At 37.0% G+C, this 27,498-nt stretch overlaps 1 protein-coding gene across 12 annotated transcripts in view; it reads left to right on the forward strand.

Moving 5' to 3' along the window:
- Positions 1–27,498, forward strand: part of myh10 (myosin, heavy chain 10, non-muscle) — a 121,150-nt gene that overhangs the window by 1,752 nt on the left and 91,900 nt on the right. For all 12 annotated transcript variants that reach the window (XR_015493171.1, XR_015493174.1, XR_015493169.1 and 9 more), the window contains exons 2-3: positions 738–1,112; positions 11,219–11,375. Coding sequence is in view for 6 of the 12 variants with exons in the window: in XM_087256506.1 (XP_087112632.1) it covers positions 759–1,112; positions 11,219–11,375 (511 nt within the window). In the remaining 6 variants the exon portion in view is untranslated. The remainder of the gene's footprint in view (positions 1–737; positions 1,113–11,218; positions 11,376–27,498) is intronic.

Here is a 27,498-nt window from a genome sequence, read left to right on the forward strand (position 1 = left end):
ATGAAAAGCAGATACAAAGCAGTAGGGACACAATACAATAACAATTTCACAAATGCAGATAATAACATATAAATCCAACGAAAAACTAAAAACAAGCACAGTGATCTTGAACTACTGACTGAATTGAATTATTATAAGACGATGGTGGAATGAAAGTGCTGGGCTTTGAGTTCTGCTGGAGATGATTCCAAGCATCAGCAGCAGAAAACTGAAAAGAGTTACGACCAAATAAAGTGCGAACTTTGGGTATGCAAAGGTTAATGAAACCACTAGAGCGCAGATTTAAAAGTGATTCCTGAATGTTAAGAAGTGACTGTAAATATAGTGGAGTTTTTCCAGTGAGAGTTTTGTTAATGAACAGAAACCAATGAATTTGTAGACGTGATAGAAGAGAAGGCCAATTCAGTAAGGAATACAGTTGACAGCGATGAGTATTAAATGGCGCACCAATAACAACCAATTGCTGCATGATAAATAACATCCAGTTTGCGAAGAAGAGTTTTGAAGCTGATCGGTAAATAAATCCCCATAATCGAGAATTGGTTATACTGTTAATTTGACCAAATGCTGCTTTGAAGAGCGACTAAAGGAATATTTGTTTCTGTAAAGAAAACCAATCCGAGCTTTAACCTTTTTGAGTAAAACCAATTGACCCTTCGAAATGTCATATTACATAAACCCTCAGTGAATCTCTGTGCCTTCAAATCACCAAATAACACTCTAACACTTTTTTTCAGGTGGCCTATTTTTAGTTCCTCATGCCGGAGATGGCGCAGCGGAGTGGGCAAGAGGACCCTGAGCGGTACCTCTTTGTGGATCGGGCCGTGGTCTACAACCCAACTACCCAGGCAGACTGGACGGCCAAGAAGCTGGTGTGGGTTCCTTCTGAACGGCATGGATTTGAGGCGGCCAGCATCCGAGAGGAGCGTGGAGAAGAAGTGCTTGTGGAGCTGGCTGAAAATGGCAAGAAGGCCATGGTGAACAAAGATGACATCCAGAAGATGAACCCGCCCAAGTTCAGCAAAGTGGAGGATATGGCTGAACTCACCTGCCTGAACGAAGCATCTGTGTTACACAACCTGAAGGATCGTTATTACTCTGGACTCATATACGTAAGTGGGATTGATATTTGTGTGATTTCGATTTGTTCTCAAGCTGAGCATTGTAGCCAATCACACATTTCTGTCGTGCTCATGAATTCAGCAGCCAGTTTTGGTGTGATATTGGTCACTGCATGAAAAACACTGGATTTTTGTTGAATGCTCATGCTCACAGCAGGGATCTCTAGACCAGGGGGCTCAGGCCCTGTTTACACTAGTGCGTTTTAGTTTGAAAACGCATACGTTTTGCTACGGTTACGCCATCCGTCCACACTACGCCGGAGTTCTCGAGCGCCGAAAACGGAGCTTTTTGAAAACGCTGGAAAGGTCGTTTTCATTCTAAAACGCTGCTGCTCCGTCTCAGTGTGGATGGGGAAAGACGGAGACATCTGAAAACAGAGGCGGGGCTGCAAACGTTCGCCTATCTGATTGGGGCTTTTCCTCAATATTAAGTAGCCCACACACAGTTCAGTCTCGCATCCTCATCTTGTAAGTTAAGACTTCGCAAGTTTGATCAAGGCTGCAGTCTCCCCCTTCTCAGTTTGATATGGAAAACATACCGAGGACACGGGTAAATCTTCAAAGGGAACAGTGTACTTTATAACTTCATTCACATCACCTTGGCTACGTTGTTTCACTTTCTCAACAATAAAATGTAAACATGATTTAAGGAACTGCCTATTTTCTTTTTAATATTAGCAACTTAACAGACAGCAGAAATGTTGAGGCGTCGTGCTGCATATATGAGCGTCATCTTCACTGTGTGGATATTTATAACAAAACGGAGCCTATAACAACTGCCTCCTTTCAATTTGAGTGAAAATACGAAACGCACCCTCTCTTTTGCTGAATATCAGTTTTAATAATCGATAATTATAAAAGTATAACATACAATAAGTTTATACATTGTTGGAAATAAAGGCAAGCGATCAGTCAATGTACCTGGATTAATCATTAACTTATCTTTGCGCTTAACCAAAACATGTTACACGTGAACAAGTAACTTAATAGATTCCAATGACCAAAGTCAGAGAATTGGCCTTTGTCGTTAGATAAAGACAACAACATGAATGAAATATCACGTTTAGCAAATATAGTGAGATTAGATCCAGCGGGAGATGCTTGATGAGCAGTCCGACAAGCAGAGCTCTCATCTGGGTAGAAATGCTGGAGCGCTTGCCCGAGAGAGTGTGTGTGTTCACGTGATGTGCGTTTTCAGCGTTTTGGTGTGGACGGAGAGCAGTTCAGAAACGCTGGGTAAAACGCGAGTGTGGACGCGGATCGTTTTCATTCTACAACGCCGTTTTAAAACTAAAACGCACTAGTGTAAACGGGGCCTCAGCCCTGTTCCTGGAGATCTAACAGCCTGCAGAGTTCAGCTCCAACCCTTATCAATGATAACTAAACCAACTAAAGGCTGATTTATACTTCTGCGTCAAGCTCACACGTATGGTTCGGCACAGCCTTCACACGCTCCCATAGCTCTCGCTGTGGCCAATGCTGATGTGCACTGTAATACCCAAAAGTTACCATTTTCAAATGAAATGAGTGTAGTTAACTCAAAATTGACTGAAAGTTAATTCTACTCATTTGAAGAGTTTTGAACACCGTGTTGAAGATAGTGAGTTCATTAAATACCTCATTACTTTAACTTAAATAAAGTAAGTTCACAGTACTCCTATAGATTAGTTTTTAACTTGAATGGTTTTTAGCAATCGGTTTCCTCAAATGGTTTGAGTTGCCTTAACTTGTTGGGTTTTACAGTACTCCGTTGGTTTGAGTTCTCTTTATTTAATGGGTTTTACTGTGCTCAAATTGCTTCATTTACTCAAATGGAGTAAGTTCACAGTACTCATCAGGATTAGTTTTTGAACTTAAATGGTTTGTTGCAATCGTTTTCCTCAAATGATTTGAGTTACCTTAACTTATTGGGTTTTACGGTGTATGAAAAAATTTAACTACATGTCACAACGACACATATCTCTGTCTGCATATCAATCTGTGATTGATCGGCTTGGTAGCTGTGACGAGCGTTGGCGGTGCTGAGACCACGAGCCTGATGGAGCGATTATTTACAAGTGTGGAGTCCCATAATGGAGCTCCAAATGAAAACTTTTGTTTTGTGTTTACCTTATGATTAGGGTCGCTAATAATTCAGGAGGGCAAATAAATCTGATTTTATAAATGCACAGGTTTTTTCCTCCCTGTAAATAAGGAAGGAAATAAATGCAATAGAATAAAATATGAAACAAACTGTGCTTTAAGCATCTTCACTATAAGAAAAAACTTAAGCTACAAAAGCTCTCCAGTCAAGAGCAGTGAGGGATTTTCTCCTTTTGTTGTTTGATTAATAATAAAAACAGTCGGAAGCAGGAAAATTGCGCACTGTCACTTTAAGAATAGATTCTCTTTTACGTGTCTTTTGATTCTCAACTTGTTTGTTTGTTACACGATGAGGGTGAATATGAATAATCACTAAACACCGCTCTCTGACACAAATGTGCATGTATTTGACCGTTAAAGCGCTCACATTGAGATGGCGTTAGATGTGTGTGCTCTGCTCGTCGCCGAGGCTAAGCGCGTGTACACACTCAGAAGCATGCTATGCGGTCCCGTTCACGCTATTAAAAATATGAATGATTTGAAGTGAACGTACATCAATAAATGATGCACATCTCGTGCTGCAAACGTTACATTACAGCACATGCTTTAAGTCATTTTCATGTGAAACTGAGCTTTGTAGAGCAACAAATGTGTACAACTGTCACTTTCTATAACAGAAATTTATTATTATTTTTTTCCTGAGGGGTGATTTTGAATTGACGGATGGGGCCGGATCAAATGTTCTCACGTGCCGGATGGGGCCGGATCAAATGTTCTTAGGCCGGATGTTCCCCACCCTTGGTTTAGTTGAACATTAAAAAAGATAATGTGAAGAAAGCTGAAAACCTATATCCAGTGACGTCAATAGTAATATGAGGGTGCTTTCACACCTGTGAATCGATTCAGTTGTTCCGAAACAGAGATTACAATTGTTACGTTGTTGCTCTTTGCTCTTGGAGCGGTTCACTTTCACACTGAAAAGTTTCTAATCGGACCAAAAGAGCTAAAACAAGTCACATGCGAGTAAACTCTCCTTACATTGGTCAGAGTGTCAGGGTTTATTTTGCAGCGTTCTGCTAAGCTGTCAGGAGAGGTGGTGGTTTGGTGGTGATTGACAGGGTGTGGCGCGCGACGTGTCTGAGGAGAGACGCGGCGGGGAGGGGTGAGAAGGGTGCGCGACGATGCCTATTTGAGGACCGGGAGGGAGATGCGAGATTAACAGGAGATCCTCACTCGTTTGCGGGCATCCGGAGACTCGCGAAACTTCCTGCCATACTCATAATTCTCTCTCTATATATAGCCGTATTCCTATTACATATCCATAAAACACTGTGATATAACCGCGCTCGGATCGGATCGCTTTCTCACTGCAATCGAACCGCTCCAGGGTTCGTTTCAATCGAGCGGAGACCACCTTATTCATGCGGTCTTGGAGCGATTACTTTGGTGCCGAACAGAGCTTGATTGCCCTGTTCACATATGCCAAACGAACTGTGCTAACTGGGCAAACGAGACACGTTCCGAAACAAAAGTGTAGGTGTGAAAGCACCCTAAGAGTATTAGTTTTGGGTGAAAAAACAAATTAATTTAACTTCATATTTACCATTACTGGAAGTTTTTCAGGTCATCGATGTCAGAGTTCGGCTGATTTGGCCACAATTTTAGATGTTAAAGCAGTCCCTGTTGTCATTTTACATGGATTGTAATTCTTGTTCTCTGCCTTTTTTTAAGCCTCTGTTCCATGTGGCCGCTGTGCTCCCTCCCTACAGGCTACAGTAATTGGCCATAGAGGCCCATGCTTGGCCTAGTAAAAGCAGAAGCTTTATAACAGGACCTTTGTGTTTGGCATTGCGCAGGCTCGTAATATCTGTGAGATGTCAAGATGTCAGACTGACTGTTGACAGCACCTTCACACCGCTGCATTCCCCACATTTCTCAGGTTCCTTATTGCTGTTGGGTGATGCTTTTGTTAAAAGAAATACAGTCTGCGTTAATGGAGGTGGAATGTTATATATTTACAGAAAGGTTATATATATTGTCTCGTATGTGCGTGGATGGTGACCAGAGCTTAGGCTGGTGTGTGCGGTATACGTGCACTCATATCTGCTGTGTGGGCAGAGCTGTGGAGGTGCTGCGTTCCTCTCTGCCTTCCCACGCCCCTCTGTTCTTGAATAGCATGTTGGGTGACGAAAGACAGGTTAGATTTTATTCCTCTCTATGGGCTGTTATATTCCAGTTGCTTAAAATTAGCATGACATGAATTCTTTTAGGTTAAATGATAAAGCTACTTTTTAAATCTATGCTTGTTTTGTTTTGATGACATTTTTAAGCTTTTAATTAGGGCTGCACTATATACGTTTCAGCACCGATATCGCAATGTATGGATCCGCAGTATAGTCACATCGCAGGATCTGTAGTGTCGAGATGATATTATAGTTGAACAGGAGCCACAGTTCAAAAAAAGGCCTCATTTGTGGAGTGGTTGCCACTTTTTAACCATAGATTTAACAAATAGTTGCATGTGTTTTTAAGGCCTGTGACTAAATTTAAGCACAAGGAATTATGTTTGTAACTTTAAGAAAGATGAATTGTATTTATGTGCATATATCAATTATTAAGATACAGTATACAGTGCTATTTTAAATTTGATTATTTCACTTGTGCCTGAATACTGCTAGACTGCCAGAAAAAAACAAACAAGAAATACTGTTTATTTAATTAGTATATTTTGCTCTACTCTGTTTATCAATGCTTGTGATTGGTTTGTTATGTTTTGCGCAGATACACTGCCCTACAAAATAATTCCAGTTAATCTATTTTATGATTTTTCTTTTTAAAATGATAGATGCATTCATTTTAATCTAGTGAAAGTATCCTCAATATCGCAATATGTATTGCAGGAAAAAACAAAATATCACATTGTTGTTGTTTTTTTTAATATCATGCAATCGGGCTGCTCGATATTGAAAAAAATCTAACATTGTTTTTTTTTTTTTTTTTTACTGATTATATATTGCGAAACGAATACAACCTCACTAGATGAGTTGAATGACTATTTGGATATAAATTATAATTTTAGATTAATTGGGATAATTCTGTACTGGAGTGCATAAAATATAATAATCTACAAGTTTAGAGCAATTCAGTAAAGAAAAATATACAAATTAATTAAACAGCGTTTTGTTTTCTGAGGAGTCGAACTGTCTTCAGGTATACAGTAATTAAACAATGAAATGTAAAATAATACTGCATAGTAGGGCTCGGCGATATGGGCAAAAAAATGATATCTCTGTGTTTTTTGGAGGAATGACGGTATACAATATAAATCCGGTATTTTCCCATAAATGGTTACTTGATGGTCAAAGTCTTTATTAAAAGTTTATCGAAAAGTTTTTGAATGAAATATAATTCAAACACATATTGTTATTTGTTTAAAGAGTAACTAACAGTGAGATGTTAAAATAGAAAAAGAAATATTTGGTAGACAAATGCATGTTTTTATATTTGACTTTTTTTTTTGTTTTGTTTTAATACTCATTTAAACCACCAACTGTTTGTACACTAGGCTCACGCGTCAAATCAAATCACGTCTTCCAGTTAAGGGGCTTAAATAAATCAATCAAACAGAATGACTAAATAATTAAATAAATACAATGATTAGAATCGGAATTGAAGTCAATATGCAATAACAGAGCAGAACGCAGAGCTAAATGTGTTATAATGTAAATGTAAAGAAGAGACCGTTGTGTAATAAATACTGAACTTATAATAATAAGTGAATATGAGGTGGTTTTACTTTCAAAATACAGTATAAATTTGTCCCATTTTGGCGTTTTTAATTCTTTTATACGCATTCAGGTGCTGCTTGTCAATTTGACAAGGCTTCTATGTTCGTTGTGACTGTCAATTGCAGAAGAAATGATCGATAAGGCATGGTGTGATGCACAAGCTCGCGAGGGGGAGTGAGATTTGTTTGGGGAGTCAACACTGGCACTGCATGTTCCTCCATGTCGCATCAGTGATGGGTCGTTCTTGAACGATTCGTTCTTTTTAAACAAATCTTTTGTATGACTCATGGAGTGAATCATTCATTTGCGCATGTGCACATTTGTGCAAGTGGAGCTCGCGTGCTACCTTGGAGTGGTCTGTTTCTCGCAGAATCCACGTGTGTGACCAATATTGGATAATCCCGCATCGCATTTGGAAGTTATATTGATATATCCCCAGAACTAGATTTACCGCCTAGCCCTACTGCATAGTCTTTGTTTTATAAACAATTCAATAAAATGTTAATAAATTATTAATTTTTATGCCTGAATGTTTTTTTCTAAACCTTCATACAGTTATAGGCCTCAAAAAACACTTGTGAAATGATACATTTATAATCCAGACTCAACATTGCAAATACTCGTGATGTATTGCGAATCATTACATTGTGATAACGATGCCGAAATGATATATTGTGCAGCCCTATCGTGCAACCCTACTTGTAATTATAGACTTTATTTTCACCTGATGTTGACTTGTTGATCTGACCCTGGTGTTCAGAAACGCATTATGGCATCTACAGAAACCGTATTCACATCTCAGATTTCATAGAGAACATTTCCTCATATTATACTACTACTTCTTTACTTTCTCAGAGAAAGCATGCATATTGTGAGAAATTAATAGTAATAAAGCAAAAATTTCTGTCTGATTGTCATATGCCAGCTACTTTTTCTGAATCTTAATTTTACGTTGGATTAACCCATAAGGACAATTGGCCACGGTCATTATTATAATATATATATATATATATATATATATATATATATATATATATATATATATATATATATATATATATATATGTATGTATATGTATATGTATATGTATATATATATTTTTTATCAATTCCTATTACTCCCAGACACTTAAAATATGTTGTAGGCGTCTCAAAGGACCTTCAAAATTCAAAATTTACTACGTTGATAGTTGTCTTAACATCTAGAGCCTTAAGCAAGCTCTGTTGAGGATGGTTTATAATCATGACCACTCAAATGGATTTGTTAGTGATATTGTATGTAGATTACTAAACATTTAGCATCTAAAACCGTAAATGTGCTAAGTATAAGTTACATAAGCTTTGAGGATTTGGGACATAACATCATTCACAACAGAGTACCTTATCATGGCTAAAGCAGTACGTTACGTTTCTTAACCCTTTATCTGTCAACACATTTTGAGCACACTCTTGAAAATGATATTTGAGTATCAATATTGAAGTTAATTTTCTTAATAAATATGTACTAAAAACCTCCCTCCGATTAAATTGCTTTTGATTGGACTAGTGCATAGCTTATATATGAGATAAGCTGTTTTCCTTCATATATAGCTTGAAAAACATGGAGGACGATACTGGAGAAACAACTTTCCAGCCACAAGTCTCCTGAGTCTCAAGTCTATTGTTCTGTCTACTTTGTCTATCTACTTTGGCAGGGCGGCTTTGTCTAGTGGGGCGTTAGGAGTTGGAAGTAGGCAGGTCTGTCCTCTGTGCACCCCCCCCCCCTACTTTTCCACACCCATATAAATGCCCTCTCGTAAACACAACCCAGCCAATAAAAAAAGACGCTTTGCTAGACGGGATTAGCTCTCCCCTGATTTACCCCTTACCCTTGTGTCTGGATCCAGGACTAGGCAAAAAAAAAAATCAGTATTTGCCCAATGTTGTTCAGTGAAATAATGATAAAGATTCTAAAAACAAATATATTGTAGGGATTTTATACACTTATTGTACAAAAAAGGTTAAAATTACATGACAATCTTCATTGTAACACCACAATCTATAATAAGTTTGTTTGTTTTTTTAAATAGAAGTTAAATAGACTAAACTGTTTTGATTGCCCCATTACAATAGTCACTTCGCAGTTAAGTAGGGTTGTCGCGATACTATTAATTCACATTACGATACTATACCAGCTGAAGTATTGTGATACCAAGTAGCATTGCAATACTGTAATTTATCATAACTCAAATCTATAAAATAAAGAAAATTGTCAGAAATACTATATTTTATGTTATAACAGACCTACTTGAATTAAATTCATAATTCCCTTATTATTGATGATCACTTCACCTAAAATGCATTCGTTCTTATTGTTATTTTGTGGATAACTGACCAACAAAAATATATTAAAATAAAGATACAAATTATACCAAAATTTGTTACAAAAAGAGCAAATTAGGCTATATGAAGTGATCAAATTGTTTCAATGTTTCCTGTTTTCTGGCTGTCCCATCCGTTTGTTAGATGTTTGCTCTCACTTATTTGCAGTCTAAAGCGCTTCAAATGCACAAAACAACCAATATGCGCCACAGCAAGTCTAATCGCATCTTTGCATTGCCTTCACATGTAAATCACTCGCGCTTCATCCGCGTCTGCTTACTGCACAGTCTGCAAAACATTTCCTCCTCTCTCGTTTATTGTATTGATTGTGAGGACGCAAGTGAGATGTCTTTTTTGAGAGACACTCAAATACATCACGTGCGCTGCATATGCAATGTCTAACGGGATTACATGGTTTGACATTAGATGTTTTAAGAGATTATTTAATTTTTTGCGATTATTTTGCAGATCACAAAAATTTGCGACTTTGTTGATTTTTCGTTGGAATCAGCGATTGTGAAATTGTAAAAAACTAGGGTGTTTGTCTTTTAAAGCCACTCATTTAAAGCTTGACTTATTTAGGACAGTGGAATAGTAGAGTGTACACTATTTAATACTGAAGCTGTTTTGTAGATATAGTCTTATCACTACGTTTGCACTAATTTAAATGCATTCTAACCATACCTGTCAACATAGGTATGTGAAAATAATGGATATGCCCACCACACCAAAGGGATTTCCCCTACACCCCCTTTAAAAATTCCTAAAACTACTAAATATGTTAATTTGGAGCTGCTTTGTTGTAAATAAACAGTTAAAGGGTCAGTAATATCTTTATTATTATTATTAAAAAAAGAAAAAATAAATAGTATACATTGGCGGCTAATAAATTAGCGAACAGTTCAGCTTATTAAAATTAATAGCTATTATATAGAAATAGAATCAAGCTATCAAATCCCACTAGCCGTTTCTTCACTGTATAACTCACACTTTCTGATTAAAGGGTAACAAATGAATGATTATTTAGATTTTTTTGTTTGATTACATTAAATAACAGAGTTGTCACTTTAAAAATGCTCACATCTAACGTTATAATGAAAGCATTCAGTTGCTTTCCTAACTTTTTATGCTCATTTAGGATGAAATTAAATCAGTTTAGGAAACAGTGTCTATTTAACACTATAGAGTCAGCTGACAGTCATATATGAATTGCATATAAAGGGGAGATGGCACCTGTAATGAAAAGGAAGGGAATAGCGCTGTTTTTATTTCAGTGTTTTCATGCCTAAAAGCGAAAGCACAGAACAGACTCGCATTTAAGAGCAAGAGGTGGCCCCTGGTGGTTCAGCGGTATTGGTTGAGTATAAGCAGGCTCGGCTCTTTAATGTTTATTTGCCACCCTTCAGAGAAACACTGAAAATACAGGAGAAATATGGGATGATAGCGGGATAGAACTGTAAAATATGTGAGAATCCCGGGAAAATGGGAGTGTTGACCGGTATGATTCTAACTACGTTGAAAGTTGTGTACAGTTGCAGTTTTGTATGTGAAACCGCCGAAAGTAAAGGGTTAATATCTTGTAACTGTCTTCTGTAATTTAGTGCGTGATCGCTGCACGACAGCTGCAATCATTGTGAATGCATGCCAGCATTGCTCGGGAAAAATACCTTCATTGTGTTTCAATGTGTACAATATTCTGGACATGGAATAATAATGCTAATATTAATATTAGAAACTTGCTGTTTTACTGTCCCTTCATGAACTGCAACAAAATGTAAATGTAAAATGTTTTAAATTAATAATGAACAGTAAAGTTTATTGCATCTCATTAACAAAGTGTTTATGTTTTTGGCTTGTGTTGCACAGACATACTCAGGACTCTTCTGCGTGGTCATAAACCCATACAAAAACCTCCCCATATACTCTGAGAACATCATCGAGATGTACAGGGGCAAGAAGAGGCACGAGATGCCGCCTCATATCTACGCCATTTCCGAATCGGCATACAGATGCATGCTTCAAGGTAAGACCACATTTGTGAAGTATTCCTTCAGATTCCTTCCTTTCAGTGGCTCTATGTGTTAGAAAAACAGCACAGAATTCTGCACTCCCCCTGATGATATTGCAGTGAAAGTAATAGTGGCTGTGTTGTGTTTTCTTAATCTTTGTTCAGCATTCGCTTTGATGGATGTAGTGTAGATGAGACCACCCTGTGTTGAATTAAAAAAAAAAAGTCTCTCTCTTTTGTGCTTTTGAGCAAGACTAAATTTCCTACATGAATTCCATACTCAAAGCTGTATCTGAACTTACGGCAAGTTTCAGCCAACCTTAAATTGTATTGTCGGTACACTACCAGACAAAAGTCTTGTCGCATGTCCAAGTTTTAGGAACAACAAAAAATAACTTGACTTCTAGTTGATCATTTGGTATCAGAAGTGGCTTGTATGATGGGTAAAGGCCTCTAGATTTCACTTATTTTACCAAAATAAAATATGTTCATGATTTTTAATTACTTAATTATTATTAAATGTGATATTATTAAATTATTATTATTATTTAATTAGACAAAACTTACTTGGACAAAAGTCTTGTCACTTAACAGAAATAATGTAGAGTATCGAATATAAAGTCATGGTGCAGTGGAAAATTAATTAATATTGTGTATGACTGCATGAGCTTGGAGGACTGGATCCATACATCTCTGTAAAGACTCAAAGTTATTAATAAAGTCATCTGGAATGGCAAAGAAAACTTCTTGCAGGACTCCCAGAGTTCATCAAGATACTTTGGATTCTTTAATGCCTCCTCTTCCATCTTACCTCAGACATGCTCAGTAATGTTTATGTCTGGTGACTGGGCTGGCCATTTCTGAAGAATATTGACCTTCTTAACTTTCTGGAACTTTGATGTGGAGGCTGAAGTATAAAAAGGAGCGCTATCCTATCCTAAGTGTTTTCACTCTCGGGTGGTTTGTAATGTAATGGGCAGCACAAATGTCTTGATACCTCAGGCTGTTGATGTTGCCATCCACTCCGCAGACCTCTCGCACTCCCCCATACTGAATGTAACCCCAAACCATGATCTTTCCCTCACCAAACTTGACTGATTTCTTTGAGAATCTTGAGTCTATATGGGTTGCAGTAGGTCTTCTGCTGTATTTCTTATGATTGGGATGCAGTTCAACAGATGATTCCTCAGAAAAATCCACCTTCTGACACTTTTCCAAATTATCAACAAGAAGTCAAGTTATTATTTGTTGCTCTTACAACTGGGATTTACGAAGGTAGGTAGTGTACTTAGTTTGTTACGCAAGCAGAAATGGACTGATCTCCATTTCCAGTACTATTTATTATATTTCAGTTTGTTTTTCCACTCTGAGAGTTAAATTGATTTCTCTGCCACATCTGGTATTCTCAGATAAGCCCTGAGGATGGAAAGAAAAAGGGCTGAGTTTTTCCGAATTTCACTGCGGTGGGTTTGAGCTTTTTTTTAGGCCTGCTGTGCATGTTGAAAGATAATATACTTCAGCTACTACTATTAGATTCTGTGTTGTTCAGCTACTGACTTGTGTTGATTTAGTGAGTCAAGATTTTCAATAAAACCACGTGTCTAATGCCTCTGTCCATCATAGTAAGAGCTCAGAAAGTAAGCCTCATCACTCGTCTACTTGGACAATTGTTTTCTTAACTCAGTAAAGCGGATAGGTTAAGGCTAGTTGTGACTGGTGAGATCAGACTTAACTCTGTGATTCGGTCAACCATGCTTCTTTTTTTCTACCACTGTCATAATCTTTAAGTCATCTCTTAGTAAATCTGGGGCAGTTGGATATCGCAGTGGGCAACTGTCTCACAGATTAAGATGTGTTTGGCAAGGTGTGCTCCATTACAACTGTAATCATTTCATCTCTTAACTCTGTTTAATTCTTTCTGCATTTTGGAGTGTTTTTGAGTAGCTTATACAATCACTGAGCTGCAAATTTAGCCATGCATAACTGTTTGCTCATACTTTTTGTTCAGATCTTTTGGACTTGTTTGGTGGGCATCATGGTTTGGATTGTGTTTTCTGTTTTTTAAGATGCAAATTTAATGGAAAAATTGAATTTTCGAGTGTGTCGAGTGCAGCCTGTTTGGCCTGTCGTGATAAAAAAATATATAAAATAAAAATAGCCCTGAATATATATACAGTTATATTGTATTACAAGTTACCTGACAATTTCTTTTTTTCCTTTACATCTCATATACACACATTTGACTTCTTACATTGGTGATTCTTCTTAGTAGTGAACAATCATTCAAACTTTGAATTAACCAAATTCTTTGGGCATTTGGAGAAAGCTTTGGACATTAATGCAATGCAGAATTATCTCCTGAAGCTGACACATAGTAGGACAGAGCAGTTGTCCAGATCTGTCAGAGGCCAGGGAACAAGAGCCGTCCCAGGCTGGGAAGGAGAGCTGACCTGCATTGTGGGGTACAATATGTCCTTTGTGTGGCGATAGTGGGGGGGCAGCACATAGTGTGACGTGCTGGGTCAAGTGTGGCCGGCGCACATGGATCCTGGTGTCTGCCTCTGGAGGAAACACCCCAACAATGCTGCACGCGCCCACTTCATTAGATCTGCAGGGATTACAGCAGTGGAACCAAGCTGTTTACTTTTCCTCTTGAGACGTTTCCTTCATCATGGCTCAGTTCCAGTTTTTGTCCAAGTGCACTTGTGGTTTGTTGCATTAATAGTTGGAAACCTTTCTGTTACACTCTTTTATCAGAACACCAAAACCATCCAAGTTTTGATCAGACTGTCTGATATGCTGAATTAAAGTGTAATACTAACTGGCCATTAGGGCTGCATAATACTGAAAAATTATGCGATGTTATTGACTATTGCTATTTCTTATCTAGAAAAATGCTATTTTTACTAGCTATGTTTTTAAATTATTTATTTATTTAATGATGTTAAAATAAAGTGGTAATATATATATTTTTTTTCTTTTCTTTTTTTTTTTAAGTCTAATTGATTCTAGTTCCAGCTAAAAAAACTGTGTCTGTGCAAACATTTAGTCCTTAAAACATTATGAATGAGTGTAATCCTCAGCAGACATTCCGACTCTGATTGGCTGTTGCCATCTTCCTCCCTTGTCTTGACTCCAGCCTTAAGTATTAATTTTTAGCTCTGGGTTCACCTTTGGACCGCTCCAGCCAATAGCAGAACAGCAACTACTGGACAGACAGGGAAAAAGATAGTTAGGCCCCATCTTATTGGTCAAATTTAGATAAACAACCAATGCATAAAATAAATTAAATTTTTCACAAATATCTTTGATACGTGTATAGCATATGCTATTATCACAATAATGATAATTTAACGATATTGTTAGTGATAACAAAAATGTTTAACTATAACAATGTTTCTTGTGTTATTCATCTTTTTTTTTCAATAGGAAAATTCTTTCTATATTGCCTTTCTGGGCTTAGAAATATCCACAAAAGTCGCCTGCTAATCAATTTCTGTTCGGAAGCAGATAACCAATATATTGAGAGACTGATAAATATTAAGTTTTCTCAGCCTCATAATAAATAAATGAAAAAAGCAGGGGTAATTTCATTTAAATGCCATAAAATTGCAAAAAAAACAAACAAACATCTATGTTATTTTCCCAAAATCATTTAAAATTTGTAGTTCTTAAATCTTTTTTTTTTGCTCTCATAGAAATATGCACAACTTCAACATCTTATTTTCCAATAACAACGCTTTACCATTATGGCTGCCAATATATTGTCCATCAGTAATGTATTGTATTGGTCAAATGTATTGGAGTCCAGTCTAATTGTAGTTAGTTAGAAGTTGTTCAGTTAGAATTTCGTAGGTGAGACTGGGTTGCCTTCCCAAAATCAAGTAATCCGTTTATTTTTACAAATTTTTATATTGCAAGAATAAGGGCTGCACTATTAATTGAAATAAGATTGTGATCTCGATTCGACCCTACACACAATCTTAATTTAGCTTTTCTACTATTTAGCCAATCATATTTTCAAGGTCAGGAGAGAAGCATAAAGGCGGTCGCACAAGTCTTTACATTGTTGTCAATGACAGATGACAAGCACATGTCTCAAACATAAATCATCGTTAGAATTATGAATGGTCATATTCTGATGTCATTACTTTACTTTGAATTAACAAACATGACAATATTTAAAGTCCACCATTCCAATTCTATACAAAATTTAGCATTTTAACCAACAGTAGACCTACACACAGGCCTAATATTACTGTTGTTTTACAATTTGCAGGGTGTCCGCGGGGTCTTAAAGTATTCTAAAGTTGATAAATCAAATATAAGAAAATTAAGGCCCTTAAAAGGTATTAAAGTCTTAATCGCATTTTTATGAGATCTTAATTTTTGTTCAAGGACTGTCCAAAGCGTTTGACTCCAAAAAAGCACAAATATATAAATTTTACTTTAAATATTAACATTGGGGTGCTCGAGCCACATGATGAGTTTGGGCTGGGGCGCGTCTGGCCTAGGGTCACGTAATTTGCAACGCTCTGCACATGTAGCCATAGAGCAAAACAGATGGCAAAATGTAAGTTTGTGTACTCCTAGTTGGAGAAAGACGAGTTTAAACAATGACTGAAGACTGAAGCCTGTCGCTGAAAACAACCACATAATTTATTCTTTGAAGCTTTGTTTCGTCCGAGCTTATCCGAGTTCTGTTGCATGGTTGTGCTTCATTGACTTATTAAACTACAACTGTTTATTAGCAACCGTTTAACAAGTTAATGTTTGTTTACTGATTAAAACTTGAAGCTGCAAATGAGGTCTTAAAATATTCTGAGAAGGTCTTTGAAAATTCTTAAAAAGGTAATGACATTATCATTAGGATTCGTGCATATACCCTGATTTGTTTGCGAAATAACAATTAAAATTGCATACTCATATTAACTTTTATTTTACATTCATAGAATTCTGAGAAAATAGTGCAAAATAAAGCAAAGCAAAATAAATTGTGATTCTCATTTTAACCAGAACTCTGCAGCCCTAGCAGGAATTAGTTTAGTCTACTCTCACTAGACATTTGTAGTGTGTGCCCTCCTCTCCAGTAAATGCAATGAACTTTGTGCGGTTACTTGAATTTGATAAATTACAACAAAAATGTTGTATTTGTCATGTTTCATATGAGATTACCTGTGTAGTTGAAGAAATGTTTTCCTTAACACAATTGACATGTACTGTACCTGATAATATATATCAAAACAACATTTTTGTAAGCCAATTGAATCGAGAGCTTGTTTATCATTATCAAATTCATTCAAGTGTTCAATTTAGCACTGTGCTTGAGTATATTTGTAAATCATTTTTATTTTCTGATATTCAAATTAAAAGGTTTAATGAAATTTAGCTCAGGCAAAGGTCAATTTTAGAATGTCTCCACCGGATGCACTTACACAACCGCACATCTATTCACATCTGTCACTGATTAGTGAACTAGCCATAATCTGCCTGTTGACTGAACTCTGTTATGAAGTGCTAATTATAACAACTTGAAGAACTCTGAAACTGCTGATCTTCTCTTCTACAATAACATTTTTGGAAAAGGCCCAGACGGTGCAGCCACTGGAGCGCAGGAATGTCAGTGGCACCCGTCTTTTCTATAAGGGATATGGAAGCTATGAAATCTAAACACAGTCACGGACTGGAAAGTTATGTCTGAAACGTATAATTACAATCTTTAAAACTCCAGTCTTCCAACCACATTTTGCCCAGTGTAGAGGCACACTTAAATTACAATTACATCGAGTCCCCAACTTATCAGCATGTAGCAGAATGGGTTTTGTACTATGATGTGGGAGTTTTTTGTCCCACCTGGTACTAATACCTGTGTAATGAGCTGTAAATTGTTTCATGTCTTTTGAACTCAGTCCAGGTTGCTGCAATAAAGACCTTGTCTATCCTGGTCTACTGGAACATAAAGATCTTGTGTAGATTATGGTGACTAGAGAGACTCTGTTTCAAAGGCATTCCAAGGTGATCTCAAAAAACATTTTTGTACCTGTTTTAGATCAACTCTCCTTTTTTTTAGACTGGATAACTAAGAGGTATTACTGAAGAGGATTTTATATATTGTTTACCAGTGGCCCCCAACCTTTTAATTACCTCGGACCGGTCAACGCTTGATCGGTTCACCACGGCCTGGGCTGGTGGGTATACTTGGATTACTAGGCAAATCAACCGTTTTCTCACAAGACTTCAAGCTGACAAAACATTGCTGCAACTCTGATACAAGTTATATTCTGGGAGAAAATTTAAAAAAAGCACGGCAGTGTTTGGGTGTTCTGTGTTTGCAGGGGTGGACTTAACCAATAAGCAGCCGCTTAGGGCCCCGGGGAATTAGGGTCCCCCGACCAATGCCAAGAAGCCTAATCAAATAGCTCTTTTATACATTTTCTGTCGTATGTTGTAAAATCTTGAGATTTTTTAAATTAATTTTTTTTATAAAATTTTGTAGAGACTCTAATGTGTCTGTGCCATTCCTAATGTTACTCTTCACGACGAGGTGCGGGTGATGCCGTCAGACTCTTGCCCTGCCTCGGAGCACTCAAGGTGGCACAGTGCCACACAGCCATCTCTCACACCTGCAGGATTGGGAGTAGATCATTCCTCTGCATACCGACAGCAAATGTTTTAGCACTGTGAGCGTGAGGTATTTGGGATAGTCAAATCCATCTGCTTCTACTCTGTTTTAAATATAATAATTTAAATGAACCGTTTATTATTTTTTTACTGTTGTTAGTGACCAGAGTAGATCAGAGTAGAGGTAGGTAAAGTGTGCAAGAGTGAGAATTTTGAGAACATGTGGGGAAAAAAATAGAAATACGACAAACAATGAAACGCAGCTTCATCCGTGATCCTGCTGCGTGGCCGAAACATAATTTGTGAGTTTATTGCCTTTAATTGTTCCTTGGCAGTTGCTTCATTGGGTCTTTTCCCCTTCGCAAAGTAACTTTCCAAGACGTCTGTTTCATACTTCCTTTGCTAGCTTTAGGGTTAAATTTTAGTGCTCAAGAGAACGAGATAAAACTGAGAGAATACGGTCGTTTTTCAAAATAAAATATTTTTTCAAAATAAAGGATCGTTCGGGCTCAAAAAAGACTGTCCAGCAAACCACACGCAGTGAATTGTGCAGAGTTTCTGTGTTTCTTAGGTAGTTGGAGTATTTTCATTACTTGCACTCGCCTCCCTTGCCATAGTAAGCTTCTGTAATATAGCGCATATGAGATAAATGACATCAGTATGTAATAACCGGTTAGGATCTATTACTAAAACGATACTGAATTGTTCGCGTCTGCACCAAGGTGCACAGATGAAACAATTAATTGTGACACCCCTAATGGTTTCCATACTTTATCAGTTGACATTATTATGATATAACTATAATTGCCATATCATCTGGCTTAGACTACAAATATTTATTACATTTCAAATTTTTCAAAAATAAAACATTCGTTCCAGGTTACATGTATAATATGTCTGGTTAGTAAACTAAATTGTTTAAATGTAAAGTTCACCCAGTAATTAAAGTGTACTCTTCCTCGAGTGGTTCCGAACATTTGAGTTGATTTTTTTCTGTTAAACACAAAAGAATATATTGTGAAAATGTTAGAAACCTGTAATTGTCTATATCGATAAGTAGGAAAAACAAATACTTTGGAAGTCAACAGATTTATGGATTATTATAGAAGTCAACATTTTATTTATTTATTTTATTTTATTTTTTTATATTTTGTGTTCAATAGAAAGAGAAACTTAAAAAGGTTTGTGACAAGTCAAGGTTGAGTAAATGATGAGAGAATTTTCAGTTTTGGGTAAACTATCTACATTCCTCCAGACTGCATTTGCAGTAGATGGGCTCTTTATTCTCTCGCCGATGCTGGTGGTTGCATAGTACTTAAGTTCATGTGAATGATTCACCCATAACAATTTGTCTTAGCGCCTATAGTTGAAGTCAAAAAGATTAGGCGTCCTGTGAACTTTTAAACAATATTTACCAAATGATGTTTAATAGAGCAAGTAATATTTTACAGTATTTCCTAAAATATTTTTTCTTTTGGAGAGAATCTAGAATATCAGCTCGAATAAAAGCAGTTTAATTTTTTATAAAACCATTTTAAGTTCAATATTATTAGCCCCCTTAAGCAATGTTTTTTTTTTCCGATTGCCTACAGAACAAGCCAACGTTATGCAAAGACTCGCCTATTTAATCTACTTAAGACTTTAAATGTCACTTTAAGCTGAATACTCTTATCTTGCAAAAAGTCTAGTAAAATATTATGTTCTGTCATCATGGCCAAGATAAAAGAAATCAGTGATTAGAATTGAGTTATTAAAACTTATGTTTAGTAATGTGTTGAAAAAATTCTGGAAATTGGAAATATACAGGGGGGCTAATAATTTTGACTTGAACTTCAACTGTATGTGCTTGTTTTTTGTCTGTTCACATTTGATATTATTCACGTCGTATGAAAATTTTGTGTTTAAATATTTCTAAAAATGTCACTTCGCTTTTGTTAAAGGCTAAGTTTACCTGAAAATGAAAATTGTGTTATTAATTAACCTCCTATCGTTATAATGCCTTGAGACCTTTGTTCATCGTCGAACACAAATGAAGATATTTTACAAATTAAAATCTGAAAGCTTTCTTATTCTTATTCTCAGTCCTTGCTGATTTTGTTGGTACCATTGGCATAGAACGATGATCATTGAACTACCTGTACATTTGTGCCAAAATCTTTGAACTGCAAGCCATGAAATAACAGAAGAAAGAGAATTAAAGTCTATTAAAACAGCAGTCAGTGTGGTTAATTTAACGATTTTATCAACTCATTTTACAGGGTTGCTTGTCTAGACATATAGGTCTTTACGTGAGGCACTTAGTAATAAACAGAAAACCTCTTTATGTGATTGTTTTAATAATGCTCAACGATTATTTTTTTGTTTTGTTTAGACTTTGAACATTTACGGACATAAGGGTTTACCACGGTTGTTTGTGTCTGATGGCCATGACCTTTGAGGTGTTTGTTTTTTCAGTAGTTTGAGTCACTCCTCAAACACAACAGGATCAGGAAAACAACTGCCCTCCTACGCTACATGGCTACAGTATCCCATAATGCTTCTCTGAACTGAGCCTCTGACAATGCAGATGAGATATTCTTAGCTTGCTAAATATCAGCTGATACCATGATGCTTCATTATTTCATTCCAGCGGTCCTGGTCTCTGTTTTCATCTCCTGTCTGTATGTAGATTGGATTTTAAGCAACCGCATGTTTATAATATCAGTAATATAGTTAGGATGTAATGAAATCACTAAGTGCTTGTATTCTGAAGGTGTTTAGTGATGGTGGCAAACATGATGGTGTTGTTTGTTATAGAGCTGCAGTCTTCAGTGGTTTCTGATCAGACCATATCTGGCTCGTCTCGTCAGTAGAGTAGCTACTGAGTCATATTTCTGTGTGTGTGTGTGACTGACTGGCTTGTCACGTTAAACAGCTACATGCTACATTCCTGCACACTGCATTTGCAGCAGATGGGCTCTTTATTCTGTCGCCGATGCTTTCGGTTGCCCTCTTGTTACATAGTGCTTAAGTTCATGTGAATGATTCACCCATACCGATTTGTCTTAGCGCCTATAGTTGAAGTCAAAACGATTAGACGTCCTGTGAATTAAAAAAAAATATTTACCAAATGATGTTTAACAGAGCAAGGAATTTTTCACTGTATTTCCTATAATATTTTTTCTTCTGGAGAAAGTCTGATTTGTTTTATTTTAGCTTGGATAAAAGCAGTTTAATTTTTTATAAAACCATTTTAAGGTCAATATTATTAGCCCTCTTAAACAATTTTTTTTTGATTGCCTACAGAACAAACCAACGTTATGTAATGACTCGCCTATTTAATCTAGTTAAGCATTTAAATGACACTTTAAGCTGAATACTCTTATCTTGAAAAATATATAGTAAAATATTAAGATCTGTCTTCATAAAATAAAAGAAATCAGTTATTAGAAATAAGTTATTAAAGCTATTATGTTTAGAAATGTGTTGAAAATCTTGGAAATATACAGGGGGGGGCTAATAATTCTGACTTGAACTGTATGTGCTTGTTTTTTTGTCTGTTCGCAATTGATATTTTTCACATTGTATGAAAATATTGTTTAAACTGTTTCTAAAGAATCTCACTTTCGCTTTTGTTAAAGGCTAAGTTCACACGAAAATTAAAATTGTGTTATTAACCTCCTATCGTTATAATCCCTTGAGACCTTTGTTCATCGCCTGTACACAAATGAAGATATTTTACAAATTAAAATCTGAAAGCTCTCTTATTCTCAATTTACAGCAGTAGACATGGGCCGGTATACGATTCTGACGGTATGATAACCTTGGGTAAAAATACCATGGTTTCACTGTATTATGGGAACGGTAGAACAGAACATTTTCGCGGTATTAAAACCTTGACTTTTCCAAACCGCAGTAAACCTTGAAACCAGTTATCGTCCCATGCCCAGCAGTGGTCCCAGAACTTTTAAAGTCCAGAAAAGAAAGTTGTCAACTTTCAATGTGATTTCAGTGGTTCAAATGTAAGCATGTGAATCTCTAATGTCGTGTTCACACTAGACGTGGTACGTGCGAATACATTGCGCTGTTTGTGCGTAAATAGACACGTGAACATTGAGCTTATTTGCTTCATTCGTGCATCAAATTCGCTTTACAATAGACATGGATTCACGTCATAAACAGGGCTTTTTTTGCCCGGTGACTCTAGTTTTGTTGCTAAATCGCTAACATGGATTTTATTCAGAGAGTAGCTGTGTCTTGTGTGCTTAGGAATGCTGAAAAACAGTGTAGATTCATGAGTGTCTGAGTCCACTAGATCCATTCTGTGGTGAACCCAACTCTGAGTTCAATAACTCCTCCAGAAACTATACCTGGATGATGGAAGCTTTCATTGATGTTTTCGCAGTGGCCGAGGCCATTTTGATGAGCTATTGTCTGGTGTCGGCTGGAGGATTTCCCCTCGGTGCACCAACAGCAGGCCCTACATCATAATCACACCCCTATAAGAGCAAGCTCCTGATTTGTTATATGGCACGAATGTCCGATAAAGTCCAGATTTTCCAAAACGAGCAATTCACGCTTTTAGTGTGTCAAATGTTTAAACACTCAATTTGCATCTCCTCATTTGCACGAATAGCGCTGCAGGATGTCTATTCACTTCTTTGCATTGACTTAACATGTAAATCACTTGCGCTTGATGCTTCATCTGCATCTGGTGTGAACACACAATAAGAACGCAGACTATTAACTTTGTACTTGTTTCTGTGTATTAGATTTGTGCATTAGGTCTTAAAGGAACAGCAGCCTGTAATCTGTTCCGATAATTTTAATTCAAAGCTTTTCTTAATGTAACTCCACTATTGTCTGCACACGGTTAATATTCACCTTATTCTTCACGTACGAGGAGGTGTAGCCATATGAATCTTTTTGGCTTGAGACTTCCGCTCTCATTCACTTCCATTCATTTTTAGACGTTAAAAAGGGCTTGTTATGCTGCTTGATGTTGCAAACTGATATTTTCTTATTATATTATTCTACTTGGTCTGTATAGTCATGGAAATACTTCAAATCACTTTTATTGTCACATCATCAGCAGCACGTGTGCTATGAGTGAAAAACTTGTTTGTAGAGCAAGTAGTTTGACCGTTTTCTGATGTAGTTTTTATTCCTAGTCATTTCTCCCATATGCAGCTGAATGCGAAGTTCTAAAACAATCACAAAAACGAGCGCACCTCGCATTGAAGAACAAGGTCAATTGGACCTGCTAACAAAGCCTGTATACAACATGTCTATAATTCCACCCACTTTAAAGCTGTACTAATCTGCAGTGTAAATATTATTTATACATGGAGAGAGTTGCAGACTTTGTCTATTATCTTTAAGCATGGTCTAATCTTCCTAAGAAGTCCAGTTGACCGTTGTTTTTTTCACTTTGCGCTTTACTTTCACTTTGCATCACCAATAGTGGTGAACCAGACCCGATTGTCTGACCAGTTTGTAAACACTGCCTCTGTCATCATCACTGTTCGAAATTAATACATTATTAAAATAATTTCCTACACTTTTGCAGCTCTATGCACTTATTTTTGCACTTATCAAGGTTTTTTTTCTTCACTGCTATAAAGTGAAGTTTTTTTCCCTCTCTGCTGTCGCCACTGGCTCGCATGGTTCAGAATTGGTAGAGCTACACATCGATGAATTTTCTCTTCAGTGTTTGAATTCTCAGTAATGATTTTAAACCACACTGAACTGAGCTAAACTGAACTGAACTTAAACACTAAAAACTGAACTACACTGTTCCAGTTACTATGACCATTTATGCGAAGCTGCTTTGACACAATCTACATTGTAAAAGCGCTATACAAATAAAGCTGAATTGAATTGAATTAAACTTATTAGCAGCTCTTTTGTTAAATTATAAATGCATGTCTGTTGTCATTTCTTTCAGCTGCATTTTCATGTTGCTTTTGGTTTGATTGGAGGCACAATTCTCTTTTAGTAGCATTGTGAACTTTGTTTTATATAAAAACTGGTTTCAGATGTTGAACTCATTCCTGCTCGAGCACAATGTTTTATTTGTTTTGTGTCGTCAACTGAAATTGTTCCAAAATCTGTGGGATCCTATTCGAATTCTGTTCATGCACAAATGTTTTTGATCAATTCTTCCATGCTTTATGCAGTTCCCATAAACAGCGCCACATTTCAGTACAGCCATTAAAAGTGTCAATAAACTGTATTTGTTAAAATCAGTTGTTAAGTAAGGACTTGAGCGTGTTTTCTGTCCAGCAGCTTAGTTTACTAGTCCAAGCACATGCACACATAAGATAGTGTAATGAATGCTTCTGCATCCCGTGTTGCTGAGGCGAATGTGACTTTTGTGCGGTTTTCTCTTTGTGTCTGTGTCCACCCTCCTCTCTCTGGGGTCTGGCAGCGATGCAGTTTGGTATGTTAGGAATGTGTCCTGTTGTAGGTTAATCCAGCAGAAGGGGGTGGCGGGTGGGGTCGGGTGGGCCAGCTGAGGGGTGCGAAGTGAGAATTTGGAGTTGCAGCTCGTATTGTCAGACTGGAGGTCTGGGCAGAATAAACACTGGCACCCTAATATGTTACCTAGATATCTTAAATAACTTTAGAGCTTTGGGTTATAGAAAAGCACATTATAAATTAAATATATTATTATTATTATTATTATTATTATTATTATTTTTATTTTTATTATTGTTATTAGTATTAGAGAAAGGTTTATAAAAGGCTTGGGCGGTATCCAAATTTTGACACCATCAAATCTCCTCCCTATTTTACCTCGGTATTCGGTATTACCATGCATAATAAAAAAAAATAATATGACGTAAGGCTCAGACAACGTCACCAAACTGTTGGCTTGTGCCTAAAACATTCAGAAACTGAATACAGTGTATGCGACCTTAGGTTCGCGGTTACCTGTTTGTCTTTTTTGTATTAGAGATCTGTGCGGGACGCTCTCTCATTCGCACGTACGCACGCACGCACGCACGCACGCACGCACGCACGCACGCACGCACGCACACACACACACACACACACACACACACACACACACACACAGAGAAAGAGAGACAGCACCAAGCGACGCACAGCACCACATTTCTCTCTCATTCATTCACTTACTCACTCACTCACACACACATACACACACACATAGAGAGAGAGCACCAAGCGACAAAGAGCTTCACACTCTCTCACATACACATGCATACACACACACACACACACACACACAGCATCCATGCGGATGCGCGCGTGCTCGCTCACTCGGGAGCGATATTGTTAGACAGCTCTCCCGCTTTCTTTCAAATTACACCAGAGTTACCAACCGCTCTCGTGCTTTATTCAGAAATTTATTCCTGCACCGCAAGAAATCTGGTTGGCTCCCGTGGTACAGCGGGATTGCAGACCTCTAGTTCGTATTTACCACGTCTACCACGTTTACCACGTAACCACAGATACAGGGACACTGGAGCATTTTAAAACCCTAGTGCCATGCCTCCTTTTTAAAAAATGTAACATTTTTCACATGTCTTGTGTATTGCCCTGCATTTATACTTCTGCGCCCGGTTTGTGTTGCTCTGCTATAATACTTCCGAAACGCTAGCTGGCAGTAAGTGTTTCGTGTTCCTCTGTATTGTGTTTCTTCGCTGGTGTTTTGTTTTTTCTGAACGTGACCTTAATGTAGAAGTAGCTCAAACGCACTTATTTTGTGGCATGAACCGGGGGACGTGCAACAACTTTAATCATAAGGTAAAACAACAGTTTTCATCTGACGCTCCTTCATGGGAATCCACACCTGTAAACACTCACTCCAATGGGTTCGTGCTGCTCTCCGTCCCACCCACACTCGTCAGCGTTATGATCAATCACTGAACTTGCGCTACGTGTCGTTGTGACATGTAGTTAAATTTTTTGAGAGGTGCGCATCAGCGATGGCCACAGGCATGTGTCCATATGCAGGCTGTGCCGGAGCATAAGCGTGCGCTTGACGCAGAAGTGTAAATCAGCCTTAATAATTCCGTCATGTTGCCCCAACACAAATTGATTGCCTGGAACCCAGTGTTTTTTAAAGTGTATAAGCACATTTACATGTGAACTTAATCTTCAGATCTGCTCTGAGATTCACACTGCAAGCTTTTTACAGTTTTATGTAAGAGAAGCGATTGATAGATTGTGTACACACAAAAACTGTTGTCATTAAAGGCATCCTGTCAAAAAAAAAAAAAGTTATACTTGGAAATTGTTGCTGATATGTCTGCGCAGTGGATTGCACTTCTCTTGTAATAGTGTTTAAAACTTTTTGTTATATTATTAATAGGGGTGTAACGATTTATCATTGTACGATTTATTGCGATGCAAAAATGTCACAATATGCATCGTGGCTTTATGACGATTTGATTACGATATGACGTCCGTTTTCTCTTATTAGTTGAGCTGTTTGCACGTGAGCTACGTTCCACCTACTGTTGCATGTGAGTTCAGATTGCAGCAGCAGTAATGTTAGCAGACCAAGATGAGTGGAGTTGAAATAGAGGATGGCCCATCCTCTCAAAATCAGACGTCTGGCAACATTTCGGTTGTACAGTCATTGCTTTAGACTCGTCCGCTTTTTGACACGCATACTGGGTCAAACACTGCCTAAGTTTTAAAGTCTTCACAGTGATTTACATACTTTGCACTGCGACATGAATACCTCCTAATGGTGTTGAAAGAGTCACATACTGTATTAATAAGGTACAATTCACCCTAAAATATCATTCTGTCTTCATATAATGATGTATTGGCGGACGCAAAATCACACATGACGTGAGCTGACCGTGAGGGCGGACTATGAAAGACGCGCGCGTATGGCAAGCCGTTTTAGCATTTAAACTCTTGTTCTGACTATCCATAAATATATTTAGAGATATCTCTAATTATATTTTGACTAGTCATAATTATAATTCGACTAGTCAAAATGACAATTAGAGATATCTGCAATTACAATTGTATTAGTAAGAAATCAGATTGGAGATATCTGCAAATATATTATGACTAGTCATATTCCTCCATTGACTTCCATTGAAAAATATTTGCAGATATCTCTAAATGAGTTTTGACTAGTCACAATTGTAATTAGAGATATCTCCAAATGAATTTAATTAAATATGAATTAAATACCTGGAAATGTGGATTTTTTTTGCACACACAAAAAACGCAAGTGACCAACCAAAGCCTTAAGCTCTTACTGTTAAATTTAATTGAATAGAAAGCTTATTTTTTTTTGCACCTTTACTTAAATTGTTCCTTAATTTTGTCTCTGTCATTTAATTAATATTTTTTAAGAAGTTTTTAAATTGTTTTATTTTCCAGAGACAGGCCTGTTTAATTTATTTTCTTAAAGAAGGTTCAGTTTAACAAGTTGAAACAAAAGAAATACATAAAAAATAGTTTACTTGGTAAAATTTGCATTTCAGTTTAATTTTCAATTTTTATTCCAAATATCGTGATACATATCGAACCGTGAACATTATAT

The sequence above is a fragment of the Danio rerio genome, chromosome 6 (assembly GCF_052040795.2).
Source record: "Danio rerio strain M-AB ecotype USA chromosome 6, GRCz13ab, whole genome shotgun sequence".
NCBI classification, from domain to species: Eukaryota; Metazoa; Chordata; class Actinopteri; order Cypriniformes; family Danionidae; genus Danio; species Danio rerio.